Genomic DNA, 23,458 nt, shown 5'->3' with positions numbered 1-23,458 from the left:
GGTAATCTTCTCTAGTTGCGCCGTGATTGGCTCAGTGTTCTGTCACTTATGGGGACACTCCGTCACCGCAGAATCTACAGGGAGAGCTAGGCAGTTCAAGCCCCCTTGGGTTCTGCCATAGATTTACAGTAGAAGTGCCCATCCAAGAAGGCTCAAGGTCATTGGCCACAGATAAAATGACGTCAAATCACGTTATACAGTATCTACCGTAGCTTTGATTGGACTGAACATGTCAACATCATACTTTAAAAATCTTAGCTAGCAAGCTAGACAAGCAGTCATCTTCATGAATCACATCGGCAATGTACTAGAACATCCTTTTCAATCCTTGTCACATGAAGAGGAATTATAAATATAAAGTATCAGTGCTCATCGGTCATTGGACATAAACATTACACAACAAGTCGGAAATCGCAAATTTAACAATGAGTTGTTTGGAAGGAATTAGTGGCTAACTGCAAGCGTTGCAAAGCAATCACTATTTTGCTTCCCCTGCCTGCAGCTCGGTAGAGAGGGTGTGTAGTTGATAAGAAACCTGAAAATAGCTGTGCAGCGACGCTTCCCATCCAACCTGACAGAGCTTGAAAGGATCTGCAGAGAAGAATGGAAGAAACTCCGCAAATACAGGTGTGCCAAGATTGTGGCGTCATACCCAAAAAGACTCGAGGCTGTAACCACTGCCAAAGGTGCTTCAATAAAGTACTGAGTAAAGGGTCTGAATACTTGTGATATTTCCGCTTTTAAGTTTTTATACAATTGCAAACATTTCTAAAAACCTATTTTTGCTTTGTCATTATGGGGTATTATGTGTAGATTGATAACAGCAATTTAATCAATTTTAGAATAATGCTATAACGTAACAAAATGTGGAAAAGTCAAGAGGTCTGAATACTTTCTGAATGCACCGTAATATGCCAGGGAGATATGTATACTGTAGCTAAGAAAGTAATACCGTGTGCATGTTGTGTAGTAATCTGTTAGTAGCCCATGTGCCTCACCCTAATAATTTTGTCCCTTTCCCCCTCAGAACTTAACCTACCCTTCTGACTTGGTAGTGCACAGGTAGCCTATAGCTTGTTTAAAGAAAATGTCATCATCGAATATTGTAAGAGCTTTCATTGTCTGCTTATATGCCCCCTTTATTTATCCTATGGTTCTGGCTTGGTGTATAGGGAGAATACTGTAAGAACGGCCCATGTTCTGAATTCTGTCGCTGTACTTTTCAGAAGTGCTGAACAAATAGTTATTTTGACTACGTCCATCTTTGCTCGCTCATTAATGTCTTAATCGAAATTACTGATTGCCTCTTATCCACTCATCGTTCCCTTATGCCATAGTTTGTACATCAATTGTTATAGGCCTATTGCTTATATAGGTCTATCTCATTAGTATCTTATTCATCATTTTAGGCAATGTTGGAATGATTTCATTGTTTTGCTTTCTTTGTGTATTATAATTAGCTCATAGGCTTTTCTTGACGAGGAGGAGATACTATATAATGTTGTTGGGCCAGTTAATATTACAAGGGTGTCACGTTCTGACCTTAGTTCCCTTTTCATGTTTTTATTTTAGTTGGTCAGGGCGTGAGTTGGGGTGGGCATTCTATGTTGTTTTTCTATGTTTTGTTCTGTTGTTATATTTCTATGTGTTTAGCCTAGTATGGTTCTCAATCAGAGGCAGGTGTCAGTCGTTGTCTCTGATTGGGAGCCATATTTAGGTAGCCTGTTTTCTATTGTGTTTTGTGGGTGGTTGTTTCCTGTGTTAGTGTTTGCACCATACGGGACTGTTTCGGTTGTTTGTTTGTACTTTGTTCAGTGTTCTGTGGATTTATTAAATATCTCATTATGGACACTTACCACGCTGCACATTGGTCCGATCCTTGCTACTCCTCCTCAGACGAAGAGGAAATCCGTTACAAAGGGTTGTTTTCTGTGCGTCGGTATGTTGTATATAAAAGTGGATCCTCATGATTGTATTTTCCTTCCTTTTTAGACCACATAGGCCTAATAAAATACTTCAAATGGTAGGCTAACCAAATCTCTCTCACACTCTCTCTCTCTCTCTGTGGTGACTTAAAGAATAGTAAAGTTAAGGCCTCAACATCTTGCTGAATTTATCTGAACTAACATCTATCTGAATTTCTGTCGGTGTCCATTTTGAAAGTGCTGAACGAATTGGCCTAACTCGTCACGGCTCATTTGTTTGCACTTGCTTATACTTAGAGCTAAGTGTTTCAGTAACACTGAAGTGGACATCCAGGACAATAGGAGCAACGCACTAGGCCTCACCTCAGAGCACAACCAATAAGCTACATTGGTTATTGTCCCTATACCCATAAAATAACGCAAAGCTGATGTAACATGGTCAGTTTGTGTTCACTTAATACGTTCTTCAGGGTGGAGAAGGAATTTTCGCACATTGCTGCAGATGCCCCTAATGGTAATCCATGTTTCAGTGCCAACAGCATTGCTGACAAAGGCCCACCGTATCTTTGAAGAACACTGAGTGGGGTCCATTTGTTGTTGCTGGCTATGGTTGCAATTTCACTTTTCAAGAATGTGCGAGCCACAATAAACTCAGCTTCCACTGGTTCAGTTTTGGTAAGATACAACAATGGCCTGACCTTGTTCACATCCAAAAAGTCTGGGCTCTTTGGAACCATGGCACACAAAGCTTCCACCAGTTGATTATTTTCTTCCCTAAATTGTGAAGACATTTCCCCCAGCACAGCATCCAAAGTGCTAAAAAACTGTCATTAACACTCCCTCTTGTCTCCATCATCATGCTGACCCACTGTGCTTTCAACTACATACTCTTGCAGAATTTTACTCATGAGTCTCTGTCGTTTGCTTGGAGCTGGTGTGCTCATGCCCTCCTGGCATGCCTCCCAAAGCTTTTTGAATTTAGCATCACATCACAGTTTTTCAATGCACCCATACGTACTGCAAACAAGTTTTACACCGGTGTGTAGATCAGTTGCTTCAGACTGCAGTAACTTGTTAGGTGGGTCGAGGAGCCCCAGGATTTTGTGTCATATTAGCAAGGAACTTAAAGCTCGGCTCTGTCACTGCTTTCAATAAGTCTGTGGCCTCAAGTGTCACATCAATGCCATATGCGTGAGTAGATTCAATTTAACTGAACATCTCTGTGATGTTGTCACTTGATTTCAAAATGACTGACACCATGGTGAGGTTGCCAGTCCATCTCTGATCAAGAAGTATTTTCTTTTTCCCCCCATTGTACTGTGTAGCCACCATGGGTTTCCTAAAGAAATTGTACAGGGAGCTACACACATTGAAAATGGCCTCTATTGCATTCTCAGACGACATAGTGTGTACCACAACCAAATGCAGACCTTAAACCAGGCACTACAAAAAGCCCACTTTCTCCGACTGTAAATGCAGCCCGAGTAAGACAAACCTGCCCTGGCTCCTCATCACCTACTGTAGGTCGTCAGGTGCTAGTTGCAGGGGTAACGGAGGTGCAGGTGCTTGTTGTGATGTTACACTCGTGCTGCTGGTGCTAGGCTATGGCTTTTCTCAGTCTTGTTGGTCAGCAGGTGGCATGGGGGATGAGCGGGTATTGCATTTGCTGCTAGGCTCCTCAACCTTGTTGGTCGGGCTAGCAGGCTGCTCGGTGAATTCGGCATCGGTTTCAACATGCTGGTCCTCAGTTTTTTTGCTCTTGGCAGTGCCCCGCCATTTTTGGATATCCATGGTGATCAAACCTTAGCCAACTAGTTATAATTATTCAGTACGCCACTTCCAAAACTTAACAAAGCTAGCTGTAGCTGTCTGCAAATGAGACAACCCTTTTCCCTCTGTGAGAAAAAAACCCGGTACATTTGACACCGCCCTGGGATTCAATGAGCTTCCTAAACAAGGTAATGAAGGCAGTACCTCATGACATTGTATGGCTAGAGGTCCCGAATCAGAATGCATTTTTTATTTTAACAACTAAATATTATATTATTACATCCTCCCTCTCTCCCTCTACCCTCCTCAGATCATGAGCGCACACCAGCATATAGCCTATGTCCCGGTCTGCGCTACTGGCAGGCTCAGCGGCGCTACCTTGTGAAACCAGGCATGGTAATTCATATACCATTTGTTATGTTTATGGGGAAAGAAAACTGGGGGGGGCACAGGTTCATGCCTGGCTTTGCCATCCAGTAGAGCCAGCCCGTATGGACATATTATAAAGTATAGTAAGGCTTATTCATTCACATGTCATGGATTCACTATCATATCATCATATTTTTATATGTTTTATTATACTTTTACTGTGTACTAGATCATATGGTTTGAAAAGTGTTTTTTTCTCAGACATACAGTGCCTTCAGAACGTATTCACACCCCTTGTTGTGTTACAGCATGAACTTAAAATGTATTACATTTCAATTTATTTATCACTGGCCTATACACAATACCCCATAATGTCAAAGTGGAATCATGTTTTTAGAAAATAAATATGAAATGTCTTGAGTCAATATGTATTCAACCCCTTTACTATGGCAAGCCTAAATAAATTCAGGAGTAAAAATGTGCTTAACAAGTCACATAATAAGTTGCATGGACTCACTCTGTGTGCAATAATAGTGTTTAACATTATTTTTTAATGACTACCTCATCTCAGTACCACACACATACAATTATCTGTAATGTCCCTCAGCATTGAATTTCAAACACAGATGCAACCACCAAAAATGTATGTTGTTTTCCAAAGAAGGGGGCACCTAATGGTAGATGGGATTTTTTTGTTTGTTAAGAGCAGACATTGAATATCCCTTTGAGCATGGTGAAATTATTCATTACACTTTGGGTGATATATCAATACACCCAGTCACTACAAAGATACAAGCATCCTTCCTAACTCAGTTGCTCAGTTGGAGAGGAATTTCACCATGAGGCCAATGGTGACTTTAAAACAATTACAGAGTTTAATGGCTGTGATAGGAGAAAACTGAGGATGGATCAACAACATTGTAGTTACTGCACAATACTAACCTAATTGACAGAGTAAAAATAAGCAATCCTGTAAAGAAAAATATTTCAAAACATGCATCAAGTTTGAAACAAGGTACTAAAGTAATACTGCCAAAAATGTGGCAAAGCAATTCACTTTTTGTCCTGTATACAAAGTGTTGTGTTTGGGGCAAGTCCAGTACAATTACTGAGTACCACGCTCCATATTTTTAAGTATAGTGCTGGCTGCATCATGTTATAGGTATGCTTGTAATCATTAAGGACTGGGGAGTTTTTCAGGATAAAAAGAAAACGTAATTTAGCGAAGCACTTGCAATATCCCAGAGGAAATCCTGGTTCGGTCTGCTTTCCACCAGACACTGGGAGATTAACGGATCCCTTTTCCTAAACAACCGCTGAGTTGCAGGGCGCAAAATATTACAAAAAATATTTATAATCATGCAATCACAAGTGAAATATACAAGTGAAATATTTTGAAAACACAGCTTAGTTTGTTGTTAATCCATCTATCGTGTCAGATTTTGAAAATATGCTTTACAGCGAAAGCAATCCAAGCTTTTGTGAGTGTATCAATCAATGCTAGAACAGCTAGCCCCAAATTAGCATGGTCACGAAAGTCAGAAAAGCAATAAAATGAATCGCTTACCTTTGATAATCTTCCGATGTTTGCACTCACGAGACTCCCAGTTACACAATAAATGTTATTTTTGTTCGATAAATATTACTTTTATAACAAAAAAACGCCATTTGGGTTGCGCGTTATGTTCAGAAAACCACAGCCTCGTTCCGGTCCTGAAAGGCAGAAGAAAATTCCCAAACGTATCAGATTCAAAAATATTACTAAAAATATTTATAATCATGCAATCACAAGTGAAATATACCAAAACACAGCTTAGCTTGTTGTTAATCCACCTATCGTGTTAGATTTTGAAAATATGCTTTACAACGAAAGCAATCCAAGCTTTTGTGAGTGTATCAATCAATGCTAGAACAGCTAGTCCCAAATTAGCATGGTCACGAAAGTCAGAAAAGCAATAAAATTAATCTCTTACCTTTGATAATCTTTGGATGTTTGCACTCACGAGACTCCCAGTTACACAATAAATGTTATTTTTGTTTGATAAATATTAGTTTTATAACAAAAAAACGCCATTTGGGCTGCGCGTTATGTTCAGAAAACCACAGCCTCGTTCGTTCGACGAAAATGACAAAAAGTATCCGTAATGTTCGTAGAAACATGTSAAATGTTTTTTATAATCAATCCTCAGGTTGTTTTTAACAAACATAATCGATAATATTTCAACCGGACCGTAACTTATTCAATAAAAGAGAAAATGGAGAGCTACCCCTCTCGCACGCAGGAACTAATCAAAGGACACCTGACTAGTTTTGAAAAATCTTGCKCATTTTTCAAAATAAAATTCTGAAACTATGTCTAAAGCCTGGTCACAGCCTGGGGAACCCATTGGAAAAGGAATCTGGTTGATACCCCTTTAAATGGAAGAAAGACGGGCAATGAAACACAGATGAAAAAAATAAAAAATGACTTCCGGGTTAGATTTCCTCAGGTTTTCACCTGCAAAATCAGTTTTGTTATACTCACAGACAATATTTTGACAGTTTTGGAAACTTTGGAGTGTTTTCTATCCTATTCTGTAAATTATATGCATATTCTACGATCTGGACCTGAGAAATAGTCAGTTTACCTTGGGAAGGTTATTTAAAAAATAAATAAAAATCTGACCCCTAGCATCAAGAAGTTAAGTCACCTTACAGCAGGACAATAACCTAAAACACAATGCCAAATATGCACTAGAGTTGCTTACCAAGAAGACATTGAATGTTCCTGAGTGTCACTACAGACACCCTGGTTCGAATCCAGGCTGTATCACAACCAGCCGTGATTGAGAGTTCCGTAGGGCGGCTGTAACGGCTCTCGTTTGTTGAAGGAAGAGTGGACCAAGGCGCAGCGTGGTAGGCATACATCGTCTTTTTATTGATGACACCAAAACAAAATAACAAAGACAAAAAAACGAAAGCGAACAGTTCTGTCAGGCACAGACACTAAACAGAAAACAAGATCCCACAAAACCCAAAAGGAAAATGACAACTTATATATGATCCCCAATCAGAGAACGATAGATAGTTGCCTCTGATTGGGAACCACACTCGGCCAAAAACAAAGAAATAAAAACATGTAGGCCGTCATTGCAAATAAGAATTTGTTCTTAACTGACTTGCCTGGTTAAATAAAAAAATACAATTTACTGGTACTATTAAATAAATCTTTGTTTTTAAGGAAGTTTGGGTCAGCATGCATCATGTATGAAGATGTGGTCTCACATGGAGTACAGCACCTTCACTCAGTACTTCCTCAAGCAAATGTATGTATCTGTGTACATGGCTGTTTAAGTGACTGATGTGTGTGTCAGAGAAAAACAGTACTATGCCTGTATATTTTTATCTGACATACGCATCAGTCCCTCAAACACCATGCATACCCATACAGACATTTGCATGAGGATGTACTAAGTGAATGTACTGGACGGTAAGCGTAATCACATTTTGTGCACTGTAAATGTACTTGGACAGCTTGGATCTCTGACTGAGACTACAGTGTGTGGTACATAGACAGAAATTGTCAGTGAATTGCTGATAAAAAGAGAGAGAGATAGAATAAAGAGAGAAGGAGTGAGGGATGGCGTGCAATGGGGGATGTCCAGTTTTCAGCAACCTCTTGACGGTCCGTGAGAACGCTTTGCTCTTCACTCTCCTGGGAGCCGAGTGTAAGGTCAGTTTAACCCCTAGAGGCATCTGTAACATTCTTCCTTCTTTCTCTCTTTGTTCACACTTTCTGTTGCTGGTTATCCCTCCGTATTTATCCTCATTCTCTCATGTATCTGAGCTCTTGACGGCCAGTGAGGACTCACTCATTTCCCTGTTTTTCTCCAGTCAACCACATGTACAATCCACTAAGTATTTATTTGGACAGTGAAGCTAAAACGTTTAATTTGACACTAGACTCCATAATTTTGGATTTGAGATGAAATGTTTTATATGAAGCAACAGTACCGAATGTCACCTTTTATTTGAGGATATTTTCTTACATATGTTTTGTCGTTTAGAAATGAAAGCACTTGTATCTAGTCCCCCCATTTGAAGGTGTCATAATTGGACAAATTCACATATAGTATATTAAAGTCAGTCAAACGTTTATTATTTGGTCCCTTATTCCTAGCACGCAATGACTACATAAGGCTTATGACTCTACAAACTTGTTGGATGCATTTGCAGTTTGTTTTGGTTGTGTTTCGTATTATGTTGTGCCCAATAAAAATGAATGGTTAATAATGTATTGTGTGATTTTGGAATCACTTTTATTATAAGTAAGAATAGAAGATGTTTTTGAACACTTGTACATTATTGTGGATGCTAGCATGATTACATATAATCATGCATCATGAATAATGATGAGTGAAGAAGTTACAGGTTACAGAGGCATAAATATGATACCCCAAAAAAATGCTAACCCCCGTTATTGGTACTGGTGAGAGGTTTAAAATGCATTTGGGTCATGATCTTTGTGCATCTGTAACTTTCTCACTCATCATCCACTTTGACATTAGAGTATTTTGTGTAGAATTTTGACCAAAAAATGACAATTAAATACATTTTAATCCCACTTTGTAACACAACAAAGTGGTGGAATACTTTCTGAAGGAACTGTACATAAAGTGCATTCATTTCTCAATGTTAAAACAGATATTTATTCAAATACCCTCAAATAAAAAGGTGACATTCTGAACTGTCACTTCAGAAAACATTTAATCTCAAATCGAAAATGCTGTAGTATAGAGACAAATTAAAAGTTTTAGCTTCATTGTCCAAATAAAAACCATATCCTTGGTTTTAAAAACTTTGCAGACAAAATATTAGGATGAAATAAGTAACAAACAATAATATATAGTATCCAGTCAGTGATGGTGGGTACTTTCCATTGTTATCAGTCCTAGTGAATCACATGTGAAGCCCTGCAGGTGAAAGGGCTGTGTGTGAGGGCAGAGGGGATAATTTGGTTGTGGTTGATACAAATGCCATCTATTTTGAATACCACGACCTAGTAGTAAGTTACAAGTGAAAATGTACAATCATATAGATTGCACATCCAGGTCACCCTTGATACAAGTCAGTATTGGACTATCAAGGTCACCCTTGATACAAGTCAGTATTAGATGACATAGAAACCGGCCACTAGGGCCTTCAAGTATTTTTTGGTTAAGCATCTGATTCCAAAGGTTGTACTTCTAATCCAGCGATAGACAATTTGTTTGCGATTTTTTCATTTAAGCCTATCCCAAACCTTAACCCTTACCTCAACCATTTGGAGTTAATGCCTAACCTTAAGATTTCGGAGTTAATGTCTGAACTTAACCGTCTAATTCTGTCGTGAGACTGTGAGAGCTGGTGTGTTAAACAGTGAACCTAATCTGTAACCTGTTACAAATTGTGAGTGTGTATATGTGTGTGTGTGTCCGTTTCAGGCAGTGGTCTCAGCAGTAGCCCAGGTGTATGTGTCCGTCCCTGGGCGTCAGGTGTGGAGGCATGAGGGCTGTGGGGTAGTGTGTCTGGTCGAAGACCGCTCACAACACTCCTACTTCCTGCGTGTGTACTGCGTCAAGGTCAGAGGAACCACCACCAAACGAGTCATAACACCTGCTTCACCAGACACTCAGACCTTAAGAGGAGTTACCACTCTCTCTCTCTCAATACTTACACTATTTACAGATTTTTTTTTATCAGCAATCAGAATAGTATGAGACCATATAGTGTGCATAAATATCATCTTTTATTTGTTATTATTTTTATGGCTGTTACGGTGTCATGGCTGTTTTCATTGTGTCTCTGGTTTAAAACTAAAAGCAGGAAGTGCTTCTGACCTCTGGCAAGTCTCCATAGAGCAGGCCTCATTGGAATCTCTTTATCTCTCTCCGTGTGTGTGTGTGTGTGTGTGTGTGTGTGTGTGTGTGTGTGTGTGTGTGTGTGTGTGTGTGTGTGTGTGTGTGTGTGTGTGTGTGTGTGTGTGTGTGTGTGTGTGTGTGTGTGTGTGTGTGTGTGTGTGTGTGTGTGTGTGTTTTTTGGCTATGACAGTTTTCTCATGTCTTTACCAGTCACCGTGAGCACACAGGTTCCTTAAAAAACAATAGGCTTTGTGTTAAAGGGTGTGTGCATGTGTTTTTGCTTTGTATATTACTGATGACTATTAACTGCATTTTATTTAAAAACAAAAACAAAGTTTTAAATGAGACGTAGAAATTGGTCTGAAGCCGAAAAAAAAGGAAATTCACATGAGCACCACAATTCCTACTCTCCCCATGCTCTATCAAGGTTTTCCAATACATAGCTTTTACCTACTACAGTAGCTATGTTGGTAATGTACTTCAAACTATGTGTATGCAGGTTGCTTAGAATTCAAACCTTAAAAAGTCTAATTCATACTCTTAGAGGACGTGCTTCCACAATAATGAGATTTGTACCGCGTACAAGGTAAAGTATTGGATTCTTCACACACCAGTATGACATTATCCGATTACGCTACCTTTTCAAGATTTTTTTAATGAAATGAAAGCAAGCTTTGCTTTTATACTTACAAGCCATTAGGCTTGGGCTGTTTTGGCTTGTAGTAATGTGGTGCATGCCTGTATTTCCTTAAATCTTTATTTTAGCAATACATAATCATAATAACATATTTCTTTGGTCAGTAGGCACCCAACATAACATGTGGTGGTGTGTTGGACACAGTAGCTCATGTAGATAGAGCCTTTTTGCATTCCTGATCTCTGTAACTATTATCTTAACTGTGTAATATTGACATAAGCTCAGAACCACTGGTGTTTCAGACATGGTCCTGTTTTATAAATTGCTGTGCTGATGAATGGACAGTTCATTACCTCTGTCAAAATAATATGTAGCTTAAAGTTCTGTTTTTACTTGTATTTCTTTTTGCAATAATGATGGGGACGCAACAATAATACACATTTAAAATAGGCCTATATCTAAAAATAATTACAGCAACATGATATATACAGTGTGAAGAAAAAGTATGTGAACCCTTTAGAATTACCTGGATTTCTGCATAAATTGGCCATAAAATTTTATCTGATCTTCATCTAAGTCACAACAATAGACAAACACAGTCTGCTTCAACTGATAACACACAAACAATTATAATTGTTCATGTCTTTATTGAAGACACTGTGTAAACATTCACAGTGCAGGTTGGAAAAAGTATGTGAACCCTTGGATTTAATAACAGATTGACCCTTCTTTGACAGCAATAACCTCAACCAAATGTTTTCTGGAGTTGCGGATCAGACCTGCATAACGGTCAGGAGGAATTTTTAACCATTCCTCTTTACAAAACTGTTTCAGTTCCACAATATTCTTGGGATGTATGGTGTGAACGGCTCTCTTGAGGTCATGCCACAGCATCTCAATCAGGTTGAGATCAGGACTGACTGGGCCACTCCAGAAGGAATATTTTCTTCTGTTCAAGCAATTCTGTTGTTGATTTACTTGTCTTTTGGGTTGTTGTCCTGTTGCGTCATCTAACTTCTGCTGAGCTTCAATTGGCGGACAGATAGCCTTACATTCTCCTGCAAAATGTCTTGATAAACTTGGGAATTCATTTTTCCGTCAATGATAGCAAGATGTCCAGGCCCTGAGGCAGCAAAGCAGCCCCAACCCATGATGCTCCCTCCACCTGTGATGATGTTTTGATGTTGGTGTGCTGTGCCTTTTTTCCAAACATAGTGTTGTGTGTTCCTTCCAAACAACTCAACTTTAGTTTAATCTGTCCACAGAATATTTTGCCAGTAGCGCTGTGGGACATCCAGTTGCTCATTTGCGAACTTCAGACGTACAGCAATGGTTTTTTTTGGACAGCTGTGGCTTYTTCCATGGTGTCCTCCCATGAACGCCATTTTTGTTTAGCGTTTTACGAATTGTAGACTCCTCAACAAAGATGTAGGTGAACGGATGATCTCTGCATGTGTGGTTCTCACCGTGAAGCATTGAGGAGGAGAAGTGATGGTGTGAGGTTGCTTTGCTGTTGACACTGTCTGTGATTTATTTAGAATTGAAAGGCACACTTAACCAGCATGGCTACCACAGCATTCTGAGACGATACGCCATCACATCTGGTTTGCGCTTAAAGGGACTATCATTTGCTTTTCAACAGGACAATGACCCAACACACCTCCAGGCTGTGTAAGGGCTATTTGACCAAGAAGGAGAGTCATGGAGTGCTGCGTCAGATGGCCTGGCCTCCACAATCACCTGACCTCAACCCAATTGAGATGTTTGTGGGATGAGTTGGACCACATAGTGAAGGAAAAATAGCCAACAAGTGCTCAGAATATGTGGGAACTTTTCAAGACTGTTGGAAAAGTATTCCAGGTGAAGCTGGTTGAGAGAATGCCAAGAGTGTGCAAAGCTGTCATCAAGGCAAAGGGTGGCTACTTTGAAGAATCTCAAATATAACATATATTTTGATTTGTTTAACACTTTTTTGGTTATTACATGATTCCATATGTGTTATTTCATAGTTGTGATGTCTTCACTATTATTTTACAATGTAAAACATTTTACAAATAAAGAAAACCCTTGAATGAGTAGGTGTGTCCAAACTTTTGACTGGTACTGTAGCTACTGTAGTAGGTCAAAGCTGTGTGCTGGAAAACCTTGGTAGAGCATGGGTGGAATAGACATTGTTGTGCTCATGTGAATGTCCTTTATTTTTTGGCTTCAGAACAATGCCTACTTCTCACTTAAAATATTTTTGTTGTGCAAGGGACCTTGTACAAGGGACAATAAAAAGCCACTCTAAAATGTGTCACACAACACAATGCCACAGATCTCTCAAGTTTTGAGGGAGTGTGCAATTGGCATGCTGACTGCAGGAATGTCCACCAGTGCTGTTGCCAGAAAATGTATGTTAATTTCCCTAGCATAAGCCGCCTCCAACGTTGTTTTAGATAATTTGATAGTACGTCCAACCGGCCTCACAACTGCAGACCACGTGTAACCACGCCAGTCCAGGACCACCACATCCGGCCTCTTCTCCTGCGGGATCGTCTGAGACCAGCCACCCGGACAGCTGATGAAACTGTGGGTTTGCACAACCAAAGAATTTCTAAACAAACTGTCATAAACTGTCTTACGGAATCTTATCTGCGTGCTCGTCGTCCTCACCAGGGTCTTGACCTGACTGCAGTTCGGCATCGTAACCTACTTCAGTGGGAAAATGCGTACCTTCGATGGCCACTGGCACGCTGGAGAAGTGTGCTCTTCACAGATGAATCCCGGTTTCAACTTTACCGGGCAGATGGCAGACAGAGTGTACGGTGTCATATGGGCAAGCGGTTTGCTGATATCAACGTAGTGAACAGAGTGCCCCATGGTGGCGGTGGGGTTATGGTATGGGCAGGTATAAGCTATGGACAACGAACACAATTGCATTTTATCGATGGCAATTTGAATGCACAGAGATACCCCGATGAGATCCTGAGGCCCATTGTCGTGCCATTGATCCACCACCATCTCCTCATGTTCCAGCATGATAATGCACAGCCCCATGTCGCAAGGATTTGTACACAATTCCTGGAAGCTGAAAATTTCACTGCATACACACCAGACATGTCACCCAGGTAGCCTAGCAGTTAAGAGCGTTGGGCCAGTAACCAAAATGTTGCTGGTTCGAATCACCGAGTCGGCAAGGTGAAAAAATCTGTCGCTCTGCCCTTGAGCAAGGTGTTTAATCCCCAACGACAACCGGGTGCCAATGATGCTAATGTCGATTAAGGCAGCCCCCTGCACCTCTCTGATTCAGAGGGTTTGGGTTAAATGCAGGAGACACATTAGGTTGAATGTGCTCAGTTGTACAACTGACTAGGTATCCCCTGTTGTGACTTTCCCTCATGGGTGAGGATCAAAGAGAGCCCCCCCCTCTCTCTCCCACCAGAGAGGAAGGGAGGGAAGTTGGGCCGGTTGTGTGACTTAATGACTGGTCGTAAACTTTCTCTCTCTCTCTTGCCTTTGCAGGATTGAGACTGGAATGTCTGAGTGTTACAACAGAGAGAGACTTTGCAATACTTTAACATCAAAAGATTGGACATTGAAACAATATTTCTAACATAAATAATTTGGGAAATGGTTAGTGGGGCTCCAAACAATAATCATGTCAAATCAGTTGTTGTTTTATGATATCATTAAGGATAGTATAACTAAATAACTGCATCTCTGGAGGTGTACGCATTCAAGGGATTAGGTTTACATCTAAATGTTGTAAAACTTATATGATTAAATATGAAACTATTTGTGAAAAGACAGCAATATGTTTTTAGCCTTCTAAATTAGATAATTGTTGTCATAGAAAGCTTTAGCCAGTCAGTAACCTTGCCGACGTGAGAACAGACATTATGCCAACAGGATGGAACGCCTTTTTTTTACAGAGTGCATAAAAGTACTTCTAACGAAATGTACATTAGACCAGTACATTGCCAGGTTGCTACTGGCATGTAAAATGGTTTAAAACTACTAGACCAAAACATGCCGGGTTGCTGCCGGTGTGTAAAGTGATTGTAGCTGTACCCTGAATAATCAACCATTGAGACCAGTACATTGCCGGATTGCTACTGGCGTGTAAAATGGTTTAAAACTAACAGACCAGAAAGCGGTGGCTACACGTTGAAATGGTTGCAATTTAAATACAGACCAGCGTGACCGACAGCATGAGCTGAATGTTAGGAAATGGTAAGACCCTCTGAAACTCAAMAGAGAAGAAGACTAGACTAAGACACACATCTAGATGGCCGTGCGGTATTTCTGCACCCTGCCCGGCCATCTAGATGTGTGAAAGTTAGTGTATAAGCTAATGATCCATCATGTATGACATTCCTGGGAGTGTGTAAACTTAAATGTTTTATTACCATAGCATTTTTGTATGTTCTCTATAGTTATGTAGTTGAAAATGTATCAATTGACCAATTCGGCACATTTGGGCAAACTCCTGGCAGACTAGATACAAAATATTGTGCAGTAATGTGGATCAGTCTGGAACATTCCACACACACTGCTGCCATCTGGTGGCAAAAATCTAAATACACCTAGACTCCATTCTGAAAGTATTGCCTTTCTCTTGCATTTCAAGGATTCTGAAAAAATAATAATAATAGAAAATGAATGATTTTTCTTTGTATTATCTTTTAACAGATCTAATGTGTTATATTCTCCTACATTCATTCACATTTCCACAAACTTCAAAGTGTTTCCTTTCAAATTGTATCAAGAATATGCATATTCTTGCTTCAGGACCTGACCTACAGGCAGTTAGATTTGGGTATGTCATTTTAGGCAAAAATTGAAAAAAAGGGTACGATCCTTAAGATCCTTACTGTAGCTTGGTCTGTGCAATGCAAATGAATGTGATTAGCAAGGCAGTTTCTCAAAGTTTGGTGGTTTTAAACTGAACGTAACTAACCTTACCTAGCTATGTTTTGTGTAAGAAATTATGATATTGTGGCGCATGAACAGGCTATACACGTTAGCTAACGTTACAGTCTTACGTTATCATAGCAGCCAAGGACGTTTGCTAGCTTATTTGTGCATATTTGTTTGTTCTCCAATTACACACAACTGTCTAGCTAAGCAGTTTGCACATGATATAACTTCACCCTTATATGAAAACTTTACTTGAAAAAAAATATAGCTAAGTAGCTTTCCTCACTTGTTGGTTAGCGACCATGCCAATGTTCTAATCTGACTGGTATAGCTACATAGCTAATCAAAATAAAACCACATTCATTGGCAAGCTTATTTTATTTTCCTGTTCGTTTAGCTAGCTTTCAGCTAACTGGTGTTAGCTAGCTACAGAGGCTAGCTGCTGAACTTTGTACAAGCTAGCTAGGTAACATTAGCTAGATAGCTACGTAGCTAATCAAAATATCTGCTTGTATTTATTGACTAACCTCAGCTTGAATACCACCATATAGCTAGCTATCTACAGTAGCCTAGATGTGTTTGCATATATAATTATTACGACTGGCAACCTGATGCAAGCAGCTGTGTTGTTGCCAAGCAACCGACACAGTGTTAAAACTTTGAGCTTTGGCTAAAAAATTTGTTAGCATTGTCAGAAATGCACCTACAAATTTAGTCAATACAAAAAAAAAAAAAATCTAATGATCACTTTATGGATGCTATAGTCTCGTTTTAACCCGACATCTAGAATTTGAGCTAGGTAGCCGCAGAAAATACTATGAAAACTAATTTGCTAACGACCCTGTTAAAAATCCGGTATGTGGTTCTTGGTAACAGCCCGGCGGCTCATGATGAGAGGTGGGGAGTGTGTCTTGTGTACCTTCAATCAACTTTATGTACACTTAATTATCTAATCTACTCTCTTTCTCCTTTAACCTACCAGAGATCTAAGTTGCTGTGGGARCAGGAGCTGTATGTTCCTTTTCAATACTCTGCACCCCACCCCTACTTCCACACCTTCCCTGCAAATGTAAGTAACATGCCCAGAAATCACATCTAAAGAGTTAAATTATTCCCTTATCAAACAGAACTCTATAATTATGTTTCAACCCTGATGACCAAAGCAACAAAACTGCTCATGGAACAGCTTTTAAGGGCATATTAACCATTCTGCTTTTAAATGGGTTAGGGTTGTGGTGGCTGAGGATTAGAGTTGAAACAGGATGTGGACATGAAGCTAGGGTTATGGTAATGTTTAGGGTTAAGGTTGAGCCTGGGGTAGACATGAAGCTAGGGTTGAGCCGGTGTGTGGATATTAAGCTAGTGATAGGGTTAAGGGTTAGGGTTATGCTAGGGTTAGGGTTATGCTAGGTTTGGGGTTAGGTTAATGTTTAGGGTTAGGGTTGAGCCTGGTGTGGACATGAAGCTAGGGTTAGGGCTGAGGCTAGGGTTGAGCCGGTGTGTAGATATTAAGCTAGTGATAGGGTTAGTGTTGAGACTAGGGTTAGGGTTATGCTAGGGTTGGTGTTAGGTTAATGGCTAGGGTTAGGGTTGAGCCAGGGTGTGGGGCTAGGATGTCTTGCTCCCAGACAGGCTAAACAACTTTTTTGCCCGCTTTGAGGACAATACAGTGCCACTGACACGGCCCCCTACCAAAACCTGCGGGCTCTCCTTCACTGCAGCCGAGGTGAGTAAAACATTTAAACGTGTTAACCCTCGCAAGGCTGCAGGCCCAGACGGCATTCCCAGCCGCGTCCTCAGAGCATGCGCAGACCAGCTGGCTGGTGTGTTTACGGACATATTCAATCAATCCTTATCCCAGTCTGCTGTTCCCACATGCTTCAAGAGGGCCACCATTGTTCCTGTTCCCAAGAAAGCTAAGGTAACTGAGCTGACACGACTACCGCCCCGTAGCACTCACTTCCGTCATCATGAAGTGCTTTGAGAGACTAGTCAAGGACCATATCACCTCCACCCTACCGGACACCCTAGACCCACTCCAATTTGCTTACCGCCCCAATAGGTCCACAGACGACGCAATCGCAACCACACTGCACACTGCCCTAACCATCTGGACAAGAGGAATACCCATGTGAGAATGCTGTTCATCGATTACAGCTCAGCATTTAACACCATGTACCCTCCAAACTCGTCATCAAGCTCGAGACCCTGGGTCTCGACCCCGCCCTGTGCAACTGGGTCCTGGACTTCCTGACGGGCCGCCCCCAGGTGGTGAGGGTGGTAACAACATCTCCACCCGCTGATCTCAACACTGGGGCCCCACAAGGGTGCGTTCTGAGCCCTCTCCTGTACTCCCTGTTCACCCACGACTGCGTGGCCATGCACGCCTCCAACTCAATCATCAAGTTTGCGGATACACTACAGTGGTAGGCTTGATTACCAACACAGACGAGACGGCCTACAGGGAGGAGGTGAGGGCCTCGGAGTGTGGTGTCAGGAAAATAACCTCACACTCAACGTCAACAAACAAAGGAGATGATTGTGGACTTCAGGAAACAGCAGAGGGAGCACCCCCTATCCCATCGACGGGTCAGTAGTGGAGAAGGTGGAAAGTTTTAAGTTCCTCGGTGTACACATCACGGACAAATTGAATTGGTCCACCCACACAGACAGCGTTGTGAAGAAGGCGCAGCAGCGCCTCTTCAACCTCAGGAGGCTGAAGAAATTCGGCTTGTCACCAAAAGCACTCACAAACTTCTACAGATGCACAATCGAGAGCATCCTGTCGGGCTGTATCACCGCCTGGTACGGCAACTGCTCCGCCCACAACCGTAAGGCTCTCCAGAGGGTAGTGAGGTCTGCAGAACGCACCACCGGGGGCAAACTACCTGCCCTACAGGACACCTACACCACCCGATGTCACAGGAAGGCCATAAAGATCATCAAGGACAACAACCACCCAAGCCACTGCCTGTTCACCCCGCTATCATCCAGAAGGCGAGGTCAGTACAGGTGCATCAAAGCAGGGACCGAGAGACTGAAAAACAGCTTCTATCTCAAGGCCATCAGACTGTTAAACAGCCACCACTACATTTAGCGGCCGCTGCCAACATACTGACTCAACTCCAGCCACTTTAAAAATGGGAATTGATGGAAATTATGTAAAATGTACCACTAGCCACTTTAAACATGCCACTTAAAATAATGTTTTCATACCCTACATTACCCATCTCATATGTACAGTGGGGAGAACAAGTATTTGATACACTGCCGATTTTTGCCGATTTTCCTACTTAAAAAGCATGTAGAGGTCTGTAATTTTTATCATAGGTACACTTCAACTGTGAGAGACGGAATTAAAACAAAAATCCCGCAAATCACATTGTATGATTTTTAAGTAATTATTAGCATTTTATTGCATGACATAAGTATTTGATACATCAGAAAAGCAGAACTTAATATTTTGGTACAGAATCCTTGTTTGCAATTACAGAGATCATACGTTTCCTGTAGTTTTGACCAGGTTTGCACACACTTGCAAGCAGGGATTTGGCCCACTCCTCCATACAGACCTTCTCCAGATCCTTCAGGTTTCGGGGCTGTCGCTGGGCAATACGGACTTTCAGCTCCCTCCAAAGATTTCTATTGGGTTCAGGTCTGGAGACTGGCTAGGCCCCTCCAGGACCTTGAGATACTTCTTACGGAGCCACTCCTTAGTTGCCCTGGCTGTGTGTTTCGGGTCGTTGTCATGCTGGCAAGACCAGCCCGACCCATCATCAATGCTCTTACTGAGGGAAGGAGGTTGTTGGCTAAGATCTCGCAATACATGGCCCATCCATCCTCCCTCAATAACGGTGCAAGTCGTCCTGTCCCTTTGCAGAAAAGCATCCCAAAGAATGATGTTTCCACCTCCATGCTTTCACGGTTGGGATGGTGTTCTTGGGGTTGTACTCATCCTTCTTCTTCCTCCAAACACGGCGAGTGGAGTTTAGACAAAAAAGCTCTATTTTTGAATCATCAGACCAATGACTTCTCCCATTCCTCCTCTGGATCATCCAGATGGTCATTGGCAAACTTCAGACGGGCCTGGACATGCGCCTGCTTGAGCAGGGGGACCTTGTTGTGCGCTGCAGGATTTTAATCCATGACGGCGTAGTGTGTTACTAATGGTTTTCTTTGAGACTGTGGTCCCAGCTCTCTTCAGGTCATTGACCAGGTCCTGCGTGTATGTCTGGCTTGATCCCTCACCTTCCTCATGATCATTGATTGCCCCACGAGGTGAGATCTTGCATGGAGCCCAGACCGAGGGTGATTGACCATCATCTTGAACTTCTTCTATTTTCTTCTATTTTCTAATAATTGCGCCAACAGTTGTTGCCTTCTCACCAAGGCTGCTTGCCTATTGTCCTGTAGCCCATCCCAGCCTTGTGCAGGTCTACAATTTTATCCCTGATGTCCTTACACAGCTCTCTGGCTTGGCCATTGTGGAGAGGTTGAGTCTGTTTGATTGAGTGTGTGGACAGGTGTCTTTTATACAGGTAACGAGTTCAAACAGGTGCAGTTTAATACAGGTAATGAGTGGAGAACAGGAGGGCTTCTTAAAGAAAAACTAACAGGTCTGTGAGAGCTGGAATTCTTACTGTGTTGGTAGTGATCAAATACTTATGTCATGCAATAAAATGCAAATGAATTACTTAAAAATCATACAATGTGATTTTCTGGATTTTTGTTTTAGATTCCGTCTCTCACAGTTGAAGTGTACCTATGATAAAAATTACAGACCTCTACATGCTTTGTAAGTAGGAAAACCTGCAAAATCGGCAGTGTATCAAATACTTGTTCTCCCCACTGTATATACTGTACTCTATATCATCTACTGCATCTTGCCATCTTATGTAATACATGTACCACTAGCCACTTTAAACTATGCCACTTTATGTTTACATACCCTACAGTACTCATCTCATATGTATATACCCCGTACTCTATACCATTACTGACTCTTGCCATGCCGTTCTGTACCACCACTCATTCATATATCTTTATGTACATATTCTTTATCCCTTTACACTTGTGTGTGTGTATAAGGTAGTAGTTGTGGAATTGTTAGGTTAGATTACTTGTTGGTTATTACTGCATTGTCGGAACTAGAAGCACAAGCATTTCGCTACACTCGCATTAACATCTGCTAACCATGTGTATGTGACTAATAAAATTTGATTTGATTTGATTTGATTTGATTTAGGGTTAGGGTTAGGCCTACAGGGTTATGTGAGTTCATTGGTTGGTTGGTTCTGTAACATGCTCATAATAACACTGGCTCTATAAAGGCTTTGGCTAATAGCATAGCTCTGAAAATGTTATTGTTCTGGTCCTTGATGACCTCCCACCCTGGCTGTGTGTGTTTGTTTAGGACTGCCAGGCGGCCCTGAACTTTGCAGATGAGGCAGAGGCAGAGAGGTTCTATGCAGCCGTGGAGAGACAGATCCAACAAGCCCCAGGTTTGGAGAGAAACACACACACGTCAGATTACATTTACATTATAATAAGCTCTCTCAGCTTCAGGCAAGCCAGTCCTCTTCTCTTTCTTACTCTCCCTTGTCTCCTCTTCCCCCATCTCTCTGTCTCAGTCTTTCACTCTATTTCTCCCATAACATTTTATATTTTGCTCTCTTTTGCTGAACCCCCCATCTTTTTCTCTCTCCCCCTCTCTCAGACAGAGCTAGTGGGCAGATGAACCATACTGACAGTGTGGACTTCTCCTCAGGCTGTATCTGTGAACAGGAACAGAGCCCATCTGAGATCAGCACTCCATCTCCATATGTGTCAGAGTGAGAAATATAGTACATCTGCACACTGGAGCTCAGACAGACTCAGACAATTCACTATTAGAGATATTTTATGATGCAGCATTAGAATGGAGTAAAAGACAAATGGCTGATTTAATCTTCTCTCTTCTCCACAGACAGGAGTCCCAGGTGAGAGTAGACCCAGAGCAAGGGCTTAGTGTGAGCACAACACTGACACCACTGTTGTTTTAACACATCCATAACACAACCATTATTATGTAGCTGTCAGATGAAAACCTCTTATCTCCAATTAACAATTATGAAATTCAGAAAGTATTTTGAATATATTTTATTGGTCCTAGAGTCATGAAATGTACAGAGTACATTGATGAGAGTAATTGCTTTTAATACAAGGTTTTGATCCGACAGCGTATTATGATCATCATAGAATAATTCATAAAATTCTAATTGCACATTTATATCTGTTATATCACAGTCATCAATGCTATTGTAATGTCACATGCATCATCATCCTCGCCTGTGTGCAGACTAGAGAGCTGGACCCTGCTCTGAGGAAGCTGGTCAGGATGGAGAGGCAAAACGAGGAGGATATGACAGACAGACACACATCTAAAGTCATCTGCAGCCTCATCTACAGTCTGGGGGGCATGAAGGCCGACAGCAGGGACATGAACAACAGAGGTAGGCCTCCTGCTTGCTAAGAGGGTTCATCTTTTGCATTGCCTTGATTATTAGTTGAATCAGGTGTGTTAGTGCTAAGCTAGAACAAAAGCCTGTGCACCCACTCTGTGTGTCTCCAGAGCCAAGACTGAAGAACACAGGACAGAATCGTTTTGGTGTCTCTCACAGGTCCAGCCTCTAAGACCTTACCCAACAGATCTACAGGGACCTCCACCTCCCTGGCCCTGAAGAAGGGGCCTCTGCCTCCTCTCCCGTCCCCCCTCACACGGAGTGTCAGCTCTCGAGATGTCTCCAAGAGCCCTCTCCCACCCTGGGTCCCCCAACCTCCCTCTATGCCCGCCCCCCCTCCTCCTGCAGGGGCACACGCTGAGAGGATCAGAAAGACCATGAGCTTCAGACCGGTGAGAGAACATGACTGGGGCATGTCAATCAAAGTCGTAGACTATGTCCAATGAATGGCGATGTGAGGTTGATACAATGTTGTGTGTGTGTGTGTGTGTGTGTGTGTGTGTGTGTGTGTGTGTGTGTGTGTGTGTGTGTGTGTGTGTGTGTGTGTGTGTGTGTGTGTGTGTGTGTGTGTGTGTGTGTGTGTGTGTGTGTGTGTGTGTGTGTGTGTGTGTGTGTGTGTGTGTGTGTGTGTGTGTGTGTGTGTGTGTGTGTGTGTGTGTGTGTGTGTGTGTGTGTATACGTATGATAGGTGGGCTCACCCTCTGCTGTAGAGTCTGACCTGGTCCTGAGTGCACTGAGGGAGATATTCCAGAAACGCCAACACCTCCAGCATCATAAAGGTGGACCTACTGTATCTCTCTCTCCATCTCATCTCATCCACAGTCTGTGATGTCAGCTTACCCTGGGGTAGTCTCAAGTCAGGCCTGTTCTGCAGCTCATCATGTCTGTCTTCTCCTCCGCAGATGACACCACAAGCCAGTCAGAGATGGATTCTTACAGCGGGCAGTGGCTGTAGAGATAACAGGTTGAGAGGAGAAATATCCCCCTGCTTTCACAAGCATGTTGTTTCACAAGCATGTTGTTATTTGAAGTCTTCACTTTTGTCTTTCATTTTGAATTAATTCACTGTTAAATAATGATGGATCATTGAAAAAATTGTTTTAGTGAAGAATACCATGCTCAATCAAGCCCTTTCTAAAATAAAATCTGTAAAATCCTCCATCGAACTCTGACTAAAACTTCCCTTGAATTGTGTGTGTGTGTGTGTGTGTGTGTGTGTGTGTGTGTGTGTGTGTGTGTGTGTGTGTGAGTGAAAGAGAAAGAGAAAGACAGAGAGATATGAGTTTATGAATTATCTCAATCTTGCTGACCTCATCGCCACTCAACTCTTATTGGGACCCCTGATCTCATTGCCACATAGGCTTGGTTAAACTAACAGGGACATTTGTATTTTAAAAGATAATTAATTTATGGTAGAGTGGCTCACATAGCCTACCTCAGTGGCTGTGCTTAAAACACAACGGTTGTAGCGCATCT

At 41.7% G+C, this 23,458-nt stretch overlaps 1 protein-coding gene across 2 annotated transcripts; it reads left to right on the top strand.

Annotated features, from left to right (window-relative positions):
- Positions 1-7,564: 7,564 nt before the first annotated feature.
- On the top strand, positions 7,565-23,141 carry si:dkey-197j19.6 (actin nucleation-promoting factor WAS). Of its 2 annotated transcripts, XM_023997433.1 has the most exons (10): positions 7,565-7,776; positions 9,527-9,664; positions 16,465-16,551; positions 20,896-20,983; positions 21,199-21,313; positions 21,448-21,490; positions 21,820-21,973; positions 22,142-22,374; positions 22,671-22,761; positions 22,885-23,141. In XM_023997433.1, the coding sequence occupies exons 1-10, from the start codon at positions 7,684-7,686 to the stop codon at positions 22,935-22,937; spliced, it is 1,095 nt and encodes a 364-aa protein (XP_023853201.1). In that variant the 5' UTR covers positions 7,565-7,683; the 3' UTR covers positions 22,938-23,141. The 2 variants fall into 2 exon arrangements, with proteins under 2 accessions (XP_023853201.1, XP_023853203.1); XM_023997435.2 differs by lacking the exons at positions 22,671-22,761; positions 22,885-23,141 and having other exon boundaries at positions 22,093-22,255.
- Positions 23,142-23,458: the final 317 nt, after the last annotated feature.

This window comes from Salvelinus sp. IW2-2015, linkage group LG11 (assembly GCF_002910315.2).
Source record: "Salvelinus sp. IW2-2015 linkage group LG11, ASM291031v2, whole genome shotgun sequence".
In the NCBI taxonomy this organism is placed as follows: domain Eukaryota; kingdom Metazoa; phylum Chordata; class Actinopteri; order Salmoniformes; family Salmonidae; genus Salvelinus; species Salvelinus sp. IW2-2015.
Note: the sequence above shows the minus strand (reverse complement) of the source record. Positions and strands in the feature narration are given on the sequence as shown.